This window comes from Pagrus major, chromosome 19, assembly GCF_040436345.1.
Source record: "Pagrus major chromosome 19, Pma_NU_1.0".
NCBI classification, from domain to species: domain Eukaryota; kingdom Metazoa; phylum Chordata; class Actinopteri; order Spariformes; family Sparidae; genus Pagrus; species Pagrus major.
Window position 1 is genome coordinate 8,682,103 of NC_133233.1, and position 13,674 is coordinate 8,695,776.

The 13,674-nt window shown below is 43.9% G+C and overlaps 1 protein-coding gene across 2 annotated transcripts in view; it reads right to left on the reverse strand.

Annotated features, from left to right (window-relative positions):
• nrp1a (neuropilin 1a) overlaps positions 1-13,674 on the reverse strand; it is a 63,019-nt gene that overhangs the window by 31,754 nt on the left and 17,591 nt on the right. For both annotated transcript variants that reach the window (XM_073488372.1, XM_073488371.1), the window contains exons 3-4: positions 12,191-12,372; positions 3,275-3,502 (exon numbers count right to left, since the gene is read on the reverse strand). In XM_073488372.1, the coding sequence (XP_073344473.1) occupies positions 3,275-3,502; positions 12,191-12,372 (410 nt within the window). The remainder of the gene's footprint in view (positions 1-3,274; positions 3,503-12,190; positions 12,373-13,674) is intronic.

A 13,674-nucleotide genomic window follows, 5' to 3' on the forward strand; every position in this document is an offset into this window, starting at 1 on the left:
GTGGGGGGGGTGGGGAGCACAAACATTGTTCCTTGGGTTAGACTTGGGTTAACTCAATATTTGTTTGTTTGCCACAGCCGTGTCACACAAGGGTTTAACTACCATCTCCCCCCTATGGAGGTGTGAAAACTAGTGTGTCAGTGAGGTATGGCACCGGCCTCATAAAAACGCTTGAGAAAAGACTCCAAACATTCCATGCCTGCTTGCTGTTTCGGACACAAAAAGAGCAAAGCGGAGGAGGAACCTGCAGTGTGGGTATGTCACGGTTTATGTCTGTTTGCTAGCTGTAAATTACTCAGGCTTCCCATCTTTACTTTTTTCCAGACTCGAAGCAGACGCAGCCATGGCCGAGTGAGTTTTGAGTGAAGGAGACCAAACAAGTAAAGAAGGGGTAGAGACAATAGGCTACGCAGAGCAATAAAAAAACAAGAAGGACATGTTCCGCTGGGCAGAGTGGAGTTGGGAGGCAGGGGAAAATGGGAGGTGGAGGGAGGAGGAACGTTAGGGGGAGACAGAGAAACGTGAGGAAAGAGTGATGGGGTAACGAGGGAGCGGGAGAGCAAGAGAGTACAATGACCTTGCCCCGTGTGTCTGATGTGTGCTATGATCCATGCACATTTGTGAGTGTGTGTTCATGCTGGTGTATGGGGACCTGCAGCTTATCTGTGATTAGTAATGCTGTGATCAGCGGCGAGTGACAGCCCCTGCCTCCCTGTAGCCTCCTGTCATCCAGAGCATGCCCCTTCCAGCCCAGCTCCTACATGAAAGGCAGAGGCCAGACCTCTGGGACTTCCAGGGCGTGAGGGCTCAAATTAATCTTCATAACCCAGGTGCCTGGTGCATGTGCGTGAGAATCTATGTGTGCTTTTTAACCCGCTATGGCTTGGCCCGAACAAAAAAATGCCATCTTCCGGATTATCTGCATGACTCCCCAGTGCAATGAAATTTTAAAGAACCTCGCTGTGAAGCCTGCATCCTGCCTGCCTCTACGTTCCTCAGGGAAGAGCGGTATGAGGGAGCGGTGGTTCAGCGAGGTGTGCTTTGAGAGGTGGAAAAACATGGAGGTGTGATTCCCCTGGTGTTTCACAGAGGCCTGCATTTGCCCGGACATCGCCCACCTCTGCATACCCCGACAACTAGTATGCTTCAGTGCTTCTGAGCTAATGCACTATCGATCCAGCAGGCACCACAGGAACCGCCTAGCAAAAACCAACACACGGTTTTCCTCCCATGGCTTATTTTTAAACAATGTGTTGTATGTGCTGTGTGTCACATACAGCAACACTTGAAGGGTGTGATGCAACATCAGTCCAAACTGGTAGTATACAGTTTTCTGAGTTGGCTCAAAAAGTTTTCGAAATCTTGTTCTGCTTCTTTTGTACCAAACTTTCAGATGAAAGAAGTGAGAAATCTCTGAATTTTAATAAGTCAGAAGTAATACAAGAAACATTTCTCCTCCAGACCCTTGAGGTACTTCTTTTTTCTGTAAAAATATATATTAAAAGGTGATAATAATGTGACATTTTCTCAGCTCTCCACACCTTTGCAGGTCTTAATTAACACAAATCTTGATAATGACACTCTACCTGCCTCCAAAGGGAGAACATACAAATGAGCCATGGAAATACTTTGTGGAATCAAAGGTCAACTACAAATCTAAGGAGATGTAAGCTGGGAAAATATTGAACTTTAAGTAAACTTGCTTGAAAAGGCACCGTGATTTACACTTCAACCCTATCACCCGGAACGCCGAGGGAGAGTGTGCTGATGTGCATCAGGTTGTGCGCTACAAGATAAAAAATCTTTCAATTTTCAGCCACTGATGGGTGAGAAAAGCTTTCATCTTTTTCTGCACTCCTTGTTGGAATAGCTGGGAGAAAAAACTGAAAACTTCAAGAGGTGATTTTCGCTCGCTGAGTTCAAAGCCTCATCTCGGGCCGTCGAAGCATTGCTTTGAACACTCCTCGCCCTCTCTCACTCCGGCTCTCACCTGCTGACTTTTTAAGATGGATTTGAGAACGCTGTTCTACGGAAACATTTTCCGGTGTGTCTGAACCTACACAAGTGCTGCAGCCTTTGCTCAACCTTCTGACCAGGAAAATGTTGTCACTTATCGGGAAAAAGCTCAAAATTTTGATTCAATAAGCACTTTCTCTTGCAAAGGAAATTCCTTATAGAGTAAAGCATCAGGGCAGAGAAACTTAAATACAATAGCAGTGATTAGCTCTCTAATTCCCAAATTTACAGACAGTAACGAATCCTCAGACACAAGTCAGCCTGTGACAGAGAAAGGAAAGGAAAGGTGGGAGGCTCTTGTATTCAGGAAGTGTTTGACATTGAGAGATGACGAAGCATAACACTCATGATGACTCTTGAACCCCTGCCAAGTCTGGCTACGGCAGTTAGCCCACTGGCCCGGATAATGCCATCATATTGTGTAAAGCTGTTCATTTCCTCTGTAATAAAAACAGTGAGAAAGCTTCTTCCTTTTCCACTACAGGATGGCAGGTTTCTTAGCAGTGGCATAATGCACAAGCGTTGAAACAATCAGTCTTCTGATTCCAAATGGGCAGACAAATCTGAGCTGTTGGTCATTTTAACTCTTACTTTTTACAGCAGGGGTGTTTGTGGTAAGTTTAAGAAATGAGAAAGGACACAGCAGTAATACTAAAGAGTAGAAAAGCAGCTTTTGATATTATATTTGCTATTTTTTTCTTGTACAACAATCGAATCGATGATATGCCAAAATTGCATTTTGTCGCTTATTAACGCAACTTTTCATCAACAGTGAGATTGTCTGACTTTTTCTCTCAAAAGTTACCCAGCCTCAATTTAAAGCAGCTACAAGGAACTCATTGTTTGTTGATTCTGACGGCTCCTGTGGACAAAAGTGGTATAAACACCAGGGCCTTGTGCGATTTGATTCTCAGCACTCATTCTTAATGTATGTCACTTGGTCAGATTCTGACTAAAATTATTTTTTATGGCTAACTCTAATAACTATGTAGAAACAGCTAATCTTCTTGCTGATGGCCTTGTTTTCTTATGTAGATCATATAGAGGCATCAGTATCATAACCGGATAAAAACTTCTTGTAGTAAGTTTAATTCACAGGTGAAACAGATCATGCACGGCTCTGTCTTAAAGGTCCAATTTGGAAGACTTTTTAGTGTCATTTCCCAACTCGATGCTTTGGGAATGTTGGGAATGAGACTCTACAATCAACTTTCTTACAAGTTGGATCATTAACCAGCACTGCCTGCTGCTTGCTCACCTCCAGGGAAGCCATCCCAGATCTCCAGTCTGTCGTAGCGGCAGAAAACACCAGCAGGGGGTGTCGGGTCGGGCTCCAGCTCGAAGCTCTCAAACTCCAAAATGATCTCGGACATCTTGGGGGCGAAGATCATAAACGTGCAGTCCAGGTTGTTGGGGTATTTCTCCGGGAACCCTGGCGACTTTATGACACCGCTGTTGGAGGTGAAGTTCCTCGAGCATTCGGGACCTACAGGAAGGACGAAAGGAAACGAGACGGGAAGTGAGAAGATGAGACATAACGTGGACAAAGGAAGGGGTGGACACAAATCTTTTTGAATGACTGTTGGTTAAGTATCTGTTGTGGGTGGCTTTGTGTGGTGGGTATTAAAGGCTCTGCCTGCCAGCATGTCTATTGAGTGGAGGACAGTTTATGGTCCATAGATGAGGGACCACCTTGATAGTTCTTCTGCTCACTAGAGGCCACATCTGGGTCTTCTCTATGTGGTTCTGTGGCCCTTTTTCGTTCCCTTCTTGTCACAAACATGAAATGCCTCCATCACTGTGTGTGCATCTGTTAAATCTGTAACTCCTGGAACATCTGGAGTGCAAGTGTAAACATTAGTGAAAAGCCTCAATCACCAGAATCAAGGAAGAGCGAATAAACAGCTTGATTCACTCAAAACCTGCAAAACCTCTCTCTCTCTCTCTCTCTCTCTCTCTCTCTCTCTCTCTTTCACACATACACACACACACACACACACACACACACACCCATCAGGACATGACTCATCTGTGTCATATGAGAAGTGCTCAGGCAAAATTACAGCGCCAGTGATGGAGGGGGCGGGCAACGACTGCATACATCAACACTTAAACACACAATTTTACAGAAGGGAAAGTCAAAATATTTATTCACAACTCCCTGGAGAGCTGCCTTTCAGCTGAGGAGGAGCACTAACATACGTCCCTTGTTAGCCTCTTCTCTGAGCATCACGAGCACGAGGATATGATTTAAGATGAGTGACAGAGGGATACATGAAGACACAGTTGGGCCAAAAAGTCTGAGACCACATTGAAATTCTTGAAAACTGTCACAAAAAGCTGGAAATAATCAGAAAGTTTGGGGATTCAGAAAGTAAATGTAAGTGTCAGAAGACAAGTTATTATTCTGAGCAAAGAGGGCTTTCTCACTGTGAAATCTTGGCTTGGCTTAAGGTTTTTAAGTGAATAGAAAAAACTGGATCAGTTGTATCGAAAGCATGATCAGGGTTACGGTTGGGTTTGGCCAAAACTTGTGGAGTCCATGCCAGCTGGAAAAGGGGGATGTTCTGAAATTCACGGACATTTTTCAAAGATTCAACTTTTCACTCAATTTGAATTATCATTTATGAGTATCTCGAATAGTTGTCTCAGACTTTTGGACCCAAATGTGTGTTCACTACTGGTGCTCAAACGCTGTGCGAGATTATTCCAAGCTTCGCTTCACACAAACACACAACATGAGGAAAAAGGGAACTACTGTCATCCAGGGCAATTATTTGAAGCCATTAGTGGCAGATGTGTGCCCAGGATAATGTCATTTTCATGCTTGTCTGACAGCCAGCATGATGGGCGCAGATGGGGCTGATCGAAACCAAAATTGCTGGGAGTTATCGCTAGATAGAGCCTCCGTACTACAGTCATTGTAGCTTAAATGAATGTGGCAAACTGCTTTTTCCACTGTTACTCAAGCATCTTGCTGGGCCCCTAATTCAAGACCATCAGGCCCACTTCAGTCCGTCCACCAGTGGAGTGAGTGACAGGAGGGAGAGCCATGTTGATTTTCCAAGTTGAAAGCCACGGCGAGCGGCGTTTTGACTCTAAAGAGAGCTGACATTTAGTGCGGCAGCTAAAGTGTGGCTTTCGAGAACAGTGGGTGCCATTAATTTCACAGCTTCCGCTCGTATTTACTCCCGGAAAATGGAGAAATTTTGACGAGAGAGGCAGTGTTTCCCCTGGATGAGAGGGTTGCTGGATGCTGCAGCTCTGCACTTTACCTTGCCACATTTGGGAGAAATGTCAGGCAGTTTTTTGGGGGGAAAAGTATAGATGCAAGCCACTTCTTTGAAAAATGTGCACACGGTCCCTGAGTGCTCTAGACAGCTACAGTACCTAAAGTGCAATTCAGGTCAGTGCATTGAATTTCCTGTGGATATTGGCTCAAAACTGCACTCTCCAACCATTTCATCTGCCTCCACCATGACCCTTATCTCTGCTCAGCAGTTGACCAGAACAGATTTGGTCACTGGAAATGGTTCACTCAGAAAACCTGTTAAAATCCAGGCACTATACTGGCACTGAAAAGAGTATAATGCTTGGACTGATTCTTCTGTCAGCATTAGGTCCAGTCTGACAATTTAATTGGATTTTATTCAATAAATGAATTTGTGAAATGTGGGTTAAGGCTTTAAAATATAACAGCACGTATTTCCAGTTCACATATCTCAACATCACCACCAGGTCGTCCTGTTCCTGTGTGCTTCTGAATGATCATGACTGACGTGGAGCCAAGGACAACTCCCCTATTGTCATCTTTTGTGTGACCGGCTGCGTTTACAGCCTTCAAGAAAGGGACAGAGCGAAGACATCACAACAAAAATGCAGCAGAAGACAGAGCGCTCCGGTTGGTCCCACTGGCGAGATAATCATCCAACACATCTCTTTTATCTAGTGCCTACACATGGGAGGGCCTCCCGCCTCCAGCTCCCCTCGCCACAGCCAGGATGCTTTGTGCTGATGTCTGTGTGAGAGGCACTCATGATAGCAGTCACGCTTTTCTGTGACAGTGTCCGTACGAGCGGCGTGTGTGTGAATGCATCTGTGTTGACAAGGAGCTTCGGGAGACAAATATATCCCGCTGTCAGCCAAATGCTAAGTCGCAGCCTCTTGCTCACTCGCTGCCACTCGCTTGTTATGTCGCTGCAGCCGTTGTTGTCTTTCCTGGCGTATTTATCGGCTTGATGGGAAAGTGGTTAAAATATGAAACAAGAAGGGTTGTGTAAATACGAGAGATTACGCTTAGTTTGTTCAGTTTCATTTGAGATAGTTGGACCACAGTGCACCTATAGTCCCAGCACTCCTTTTAAACAAACAAGCTGAATTTACGACAGGATGTTGGGAGAGAGAAAAAGAAGTAACCTTGAACGCGCAACATTTACCAGCAACCTCCAACTGGGCACTCAAACATTTACAGCCGCTAGTAATGGATTCTTTTAACTCTCATTTATAGCGGGCCCTTCTCCTCTGGATCGGGCAGTAAACAAATGTCACTCTAACTCGCACGCTGAGTGATTAGAGTTTGTTTAAGGGGACAAGTTGTAGCCGGCAAAATGATATTTAATGGAGATCTGATTTCAAATTTGCCAGTATGAGAGATCTATAATAAATATCAAATAAACATGGTTTCAACATTAGTGGAGCAGGGCGCCTTTCAACTGTTACTCTCCCTGATGACTTGTCCTCTATGTCTCTATTAAGCTGTTGCTCTAAGTGCTGAAAGCAGACCAGAGACCAAACGTTAATCATTAGAATAACGTTGTGCCAAGGAGCCGGCATTAAATGTGTCAGCCTCTTTCTATTTTCACTTTTAAAATCTGTCGCACTCTCCCTTTTCACACATCAATTCTCTCCCTTTTCTTCGATATTATTCATCCCTCTCTCGCCACTGTAAGGGTTATTAGTGGCCGGAGCCGTCGGGGCTAAAGGTGTTGTTCTTGGACTGCTAAGTAAATCACCACTGTTTATGTTCCATGCTACTCTCTGGCTGATCATTAGCCCAGTTCACCCCCACCGCCACACCTCCCCCTCCCCTTCAGTCTGTCCTCATGCCACAGTGACACAGGGGTTAATCGTTGGTGGAAAATTAACTCTTTCAACGCTAAATCAAACATTAACCTAAAGCCTGTGGAGTGTCAGTCTTTCAAACAGATGGAAAGGCAGGTTTACATTTAACCTTTCTTACACACACCCTGAGGCACTGCACTACTGACTGTGCTGTGACCATGCCTGTGACGTCACTTCTCCTCCCATCCAATGAGGGATGAGCCAGCACTGATGGCATGGGGGGTGGGCTGGGTCACAATTTTCCCCTGGCTCCCCTTAAAGAGATTTGTTGTCTTAGGTTTCCATGAGGGCTGTGTGTCTGTGTGTCATGAAAGTCTGTCTTCGTTCCAGATGTGAGCTATGCCATCAGGGCATGCGCTCCATGAATGCAGAACATGCCTCCTATTAGGCCCCACCCAACACACACACACACACACACACACACACACACACACACACACACACACACACACACACACACACACACACACACCTTGAAAGTGTTTTCACAGGTGTGTGCTCAGAGTAAAACCACCCGTGTTAAAGTGACATAATTTGTATGCAGTACAACAGTATAGTATTTTTGTTTGCATCTGTTCAACCAACAAATTCATTTGTATCGGTACAAGTACATTCGTGGATGGGACAAACTGGAAGTTGTTAATTTAAGTCTGAAATTGCTGTGGGCAGAATTGAGTTTCCAGTCAAAGCTCTTGATCACAATAGTAAGAGAACTATTTTCAGAACAAGTATTTTTTATGTACGTACTTAAATAAATAACTTTAGTCAGCTACCCAATGAGGATATTGACACATTGTACTAAGTCTATCTGATGCTTGTTTCAATTAAGCTCACTCAACCCTACTGAATTGGTTGACTGCCAGTGATTCTTGACACTACGTATATGAGCGTTCCCAAAACGGCATGTATGTGACCGTTGGAGAGCTTCCACAACAATGTGTCCCAGACCTACCTTGTACCAGACCTTTGTCATCACATGGTTAACATAGTGAAACAATTGCAGTTTGGTTAGGTTTAGGCACCAAAACTACTTGGTTAGGTTTAGGCACCAAAACTACTTGGTTAGGTTTAGGCACCAGAACATCTTGGTTAGGTTTAGGCATCAGAACATCTTGGTTAGGTTTAGGCACCAGAACATCTTGGTTAGGTTTAGGCACCAGAACATCTTGGTTAGGTTTAGGCACCAAAACTACTTGGTTAGGTTAAGGCACCACTATTTTGTTAGGTTTAGGAAAAGATTCTTATTTAGGTTAAAATAAATACATAAGTTATATAACTTAAGTTATGGAGACGACCTATATGACCATTTTTCTGTAAAGACAGACATGGTAAGCCTCCATCCACTGGACCTAATTGTTCTCCTGAGTAATGATTAAGTGATGAGATGGAGATGAGTGTGTGTGTGTATGCGACTTGGAGGGAGGGGGGCTACCAGCGGCACTATCTCTGCCTCCTCGCCCACTTCAATGGGCCCTCGGCCAGCATTGATGTGGCTCTAAGAAAACTGCAGAGCTGTTAAGAGAGAACATATGTTGTGCATGTGCGCATGGAAATATACTTAAAAGGATGGATCTTAACACTTGAGGATTTTAAGTGCAATACCGTCAGATGACAAGATAAACACAGCCTTCCATGTTCTATAAAAGTACCAGGACTTAACTTTTTGGGGCTGATATAACAGACTTTTGATCATACTGCTGCTTGTTTCTCAAGTTAAGGCCAAGCTTTTTTATTCACCATCTCTACAGACAAACACAAACACAACCATCTTGCTAATCTGCTCCCTTCAGCTCAAACATTCCTCGCTCCCTGACTTATCCCTCTTCTCAATCTCTCACTCTTCCCGTCTCTTGCCAGACTTCAGCCAGCCGAGCGAGGCTGCCAATTTGCTGGCTATAAAATAAATAGCCCATGCTAATTAAGATGGTTGGATGGGATTGAGGAGTGGAGAGGGGTAGAGCCGCAAAACAACCTGTTCTCTTCCAATTAGAAAACTTTGCAGGCTACCGTTGATGAATGCCAGCATGTTGACACGTGTGTTAAAGTGTATTTACATAGTTTATAGCTTAAGGGGGTGAACCTGCACATGTAAACATACTTGTGTGAGTTGGAATATGATCCCTGATGGGGAGGTCTTGTTTACATATGTTTCCTTTGAGGGTATATTTATCTTCCATGTGACCTTTGCTTGTATTAACCCCAGATGAAAGGCAGTACCAATCCCTGAGGTTGACTTGCAGTGATCTCCAGGCCTATCATCACAGTGATAAACAGCCTGCATTCTTTGCATTTCCCTTCATTGGCATGCATGAGCGCGAGCCTCCCATTCTTCCATCCGTTATCGAAGCATCTGTGTATCATCATTAACGTTACATGTGTTAGCCAACACAATGTTTTCCCAGCTAATACCCTGCTTGTTGATAAGCTGTACTAATCAGGTAGCTTTGAATCTCACTCGCTCTCTGTCTCTCTCTCTTTGGTTCTCTCCCTCGCTCTAACAAACAGGGCTGTTAATTGATCTCAGAGCCCTATTCTTGGCGGCAGCAAGCGCTGCAGTAGTCAAAACACGGAGTAAATTCAAAGCACAATGAGGGTCTGGATCCACTAAGAAAGCAACGGCACACCCAGGGTGCTCATGTCTGAAAGGTGCAAACACACCCAGATGATAAAGCTCTGTTCTGGGTTTAATCTGATCCCTGGCTCCACTTTGGATTTCATAAGCAAAAAACTCTTTCTAGATTTTCATCTAGCTCCAACTCTCTAGTCCTGACTCTCTATCTTCTCTCCTCCCTTACATCTGTATTTTTGCTAGATTTCCACATATCTCAGCAAGTTTGCTCAGCAGTTTCATCTCTTATCACCACCGGGCCCCTAACACGCCTCATTTGTAATCAGTCCTGGCTAATAGATGAGACTGGGAAATACCAAGCTAATCATGGGAAGAATGTAGTAGATTTAACCAGCCTATCAAGGGGATCGAGGCAGTGTGCGGGGATGGGTTTGCGTATGTCAGGGCGGGGTGTCGCTTTGATCTCATAAATGGACCCAGACTCCACCAGCTGCGCTGCCGTGATGGTGACACGCACGAGCCCAGACACACAAACACCGGCACAAACACACACCAGCCCAGATTAAAAGGAAGGAGGGACCTTGCGGGGCCATTCATCATGTCTCGGAGGTCACAGAGGGGGGCGTCCTACAGACTGCTGTTAAGGTTAATTAATGAAAGTGGAGTCTGTAGCACCTGTCTGTCTATTATAGTCACACTCCAGATATGTCCTGCCCTCTTCCTCCTTCCAGTCCAAACAAAGGATGGCTGCTGACCAACAGGAAATTCTCCCCATTGTTTTCATGTGTTAATGATAAGACATCCCCTGAGGATATTTGTGGGTTTATCGTACCCGATTCCTGTCTAAAATTACCCAGAGGTCTTATTTTTAGGTTTGACTTGAAGGGAGGAACCTCAAACTGAATACTGGATTACTGCAGAAAACAAAAGGAAGTGAAAGCACTTCTTTAAACTTAAACCCTTTTCAGTGGAATGAATTCACTTTCGCCACTGTCAGCTAATCATTGGTTTTAATGGCAGTTTCACACCCTCGCCATCTGACAATAGAACTTGAAGCAACATTTGTTGAATGGATGCTTAGCAAATTATACCCTTGCTTATTGTACAATCATTCACACCAGATAAAAACTGTTACAATTATGGAACATATGGGACCATGATTCATTGGTTTTGAATCGAGCATATTGCTTGCCATATTGTAATTGCATAATTTGATGCTCTGGTGCCTTGACTAAATCACAAACAAACCATGAAATTAGATGGAGAGCCTCTTTTTTTTGCCCCATTATAAGAATGATTCCTCCTGCTTTCATACTGTATCGCGCTGCGCATGTGTGACAGCTTTAAAGACGAATCAGATTGAAATGATTCATGATGTGGTTCTGATAACGGAATTCTCCTTACCTTAAACAAAGAAATCAATCGCTACTTTAAAAAGGTCACATCATTTAAACATCAATAAATCATTACCGTTTTGTTCTTGGGATATTAATATGCAAAGCGATTAAAAAAATAAGACCATCACGTAGAGGAGTAGTATGAGCCTTATGAAGTGTCAATGCTGCATTTCCCTTTAGCCTCACTTCTGCCCAAGACATATTAACAAAATTACATCAGCCTTGTCTTTTCAGAACTTACAAAGGCTTGTTCATGCCTTTGACTTTTTTTTTTTTGTGTCTAGTCTAGGAGAACTGGCAGCCAATTTTGATTTTAAGATTCTTTTAAGACCCAATATGGCTGAGCTCCTAGTTATATCAAGGAGCTATTGACTGCCTATGTTCCAAATCGTATTCTGAGAACCTCTAACTAAAAACTGATGACTAAAGGTGAACGCCACCTGAGGATATTGGCCTTGCCAACACATAATCTGTTTTTAAATCTTTGCTGAAAACATATTTTTATAGGAAAGCATTTTTTTGATGCATGACCTGTAACTTTTATGCTATTTTGTTTTGTTTAGTTATTATGATTATCAAGTCTGCTGGATTGGTTTACAGCACACTCGTCTTCAAGTGAAAATTTCTACAGCTTTTTCTGGAATGGCAGATGGTAGAAGAGGTGGAAGATCTATGGAAAAGCAACTTAATACATTACACAAAGAAAAGCTATTCTTGATCTTGGAGACAGTCGTGAAAAAGAAACTCACCACAAGGTCATTTTAGCGGCTGTTATAAAGCCTTTGAAGTTCTCAGATCATCTACAATTTTGTGAAAACTTAGCGAAGGCCGTCTGCTGACAGTGATTGTGTGATACGATCAAAAGTGCAAGAACGTTTCCTTGAATGAAACTTGCACCAAGGTTTGTCAGCAACTTTTACTCTCTGTATCCTTAACCCCTGTGATTTTGAACAAGGAAGCAGACAATACCAATAATAATGATAATGCGCAATACCTTGACACCACCAAGTGTGCAGTGTTCTCTTAGATCAATAATTTGATAATATATATGTGTGTGTGTCATGTGAAACTGTGTTGGACCACCCACCTGTCTTAAAGATCTCATATCGAATGGAGAAACCCGCTCCGTGTGTCTCGTAGTCAGACACAAACTTGATGAACAGCTGGTTTCCGGAGGAGACAACTGGAGAGGGAGCGATCTTCCCACAGTACTTCCCCACGAGCTGACCGCTCTCGTCCACGCCGTCTCGCACCTCCACATAGTCATACCTGAACAAGACGAGAGGAAGAGAAGCACGTTTAGTCAGCTTTCATCCAGTCATTATAAGTTGTTCTTACTCTGTTCCTGCAGGAGTTAACTGGATTTGTTACTGTTGACACACGAACATGCAAACACACATACATTCGTACTCAGAGGACAGCATAGACACAGAGCAACACAGCATATTGTGCAGGTAATGTACTGGAAATGAAACACAGTGTACTAATGAGGTCTCAGGTTAAAACTCGGAGAACAGGTGGGCAGGCTATGCTTTCATTATATCGTCCTGGCACACACACACACACACACACACACACCGCAGAGGTTTCATGTTCCCAGCAGCACCGAGGTCAGGTTTACGTAACTGCTTTGTGTACTGAACTTCAACTGAACACTTGTTTGTTCCCTGGTTAACCACAGGACAACACTGACTGTGTCAGTTAGTGAAAACAGGAATTGAAAGTGTTGATATCTTGGCCTTTGGCTTAGGCTGGTGTATAGAAAGAGCAGGTGTTAAAGCTGTTAACACTCACACACTCAAACATCACGTTCGAATGGAATTTCCGACCCACGGCTATTGGAGGGAGCAGTTGCTTAATTGAGTCGGCGCAGAGTTTTAGGAGCAGTGGAGGAAAACAACTTTGAAATAGGACTGGGAACAGGAGCCATGATGCACACACACACACACACACATACACTCACACACACTGTATCTGGCATGCGAAACTTAAGCTGGTAGAGGAGGAATGAGAGTGACTGGCCGACGAGGGTGGTCTAAATAGCCTCTGGTTATCTGTGTGTGTGTCTTTTCAGGCACTTGTTAAGGGTGTACATTAAATGCATTTGAGCTAGGGTTTTCACTCCAGTGCATGTATGTGTGCGTGATGGTTCAGATGACTTTTCCGTGCCGTGTTTTGACTGTGAGTGACGGGGCGAGCGTCGCTCCAAAAGCAGACTCGGTTTCAGATTTCCGCAGATCCTAATTGCCTGTAACGCCTGTGCGTGGCATTTTTTAGCTTTCACAAGCCACTTAGCGAACATGTTCACTGCCCAAAACCCTGATGACCTCCTGCGATTGTCCTCCATCTTTATCAAGGACCAGACGACAGAAAATGTAATTCATATACTCTAAATGAATTCTGATGTATGTTAAGAGTAATGTGCAGCAGGTGTGCCGGCAGTCACACACATGCTCTCTCTGTCTCCTCCTTCCTGAGAAAATATGTGCCTCCCGGGCAAAGAGGCCTATTTTCATAGTTTTGCTTGATTCCCAAATTACTGTCAAAACATTACGTCTCCTCTGAGATTCT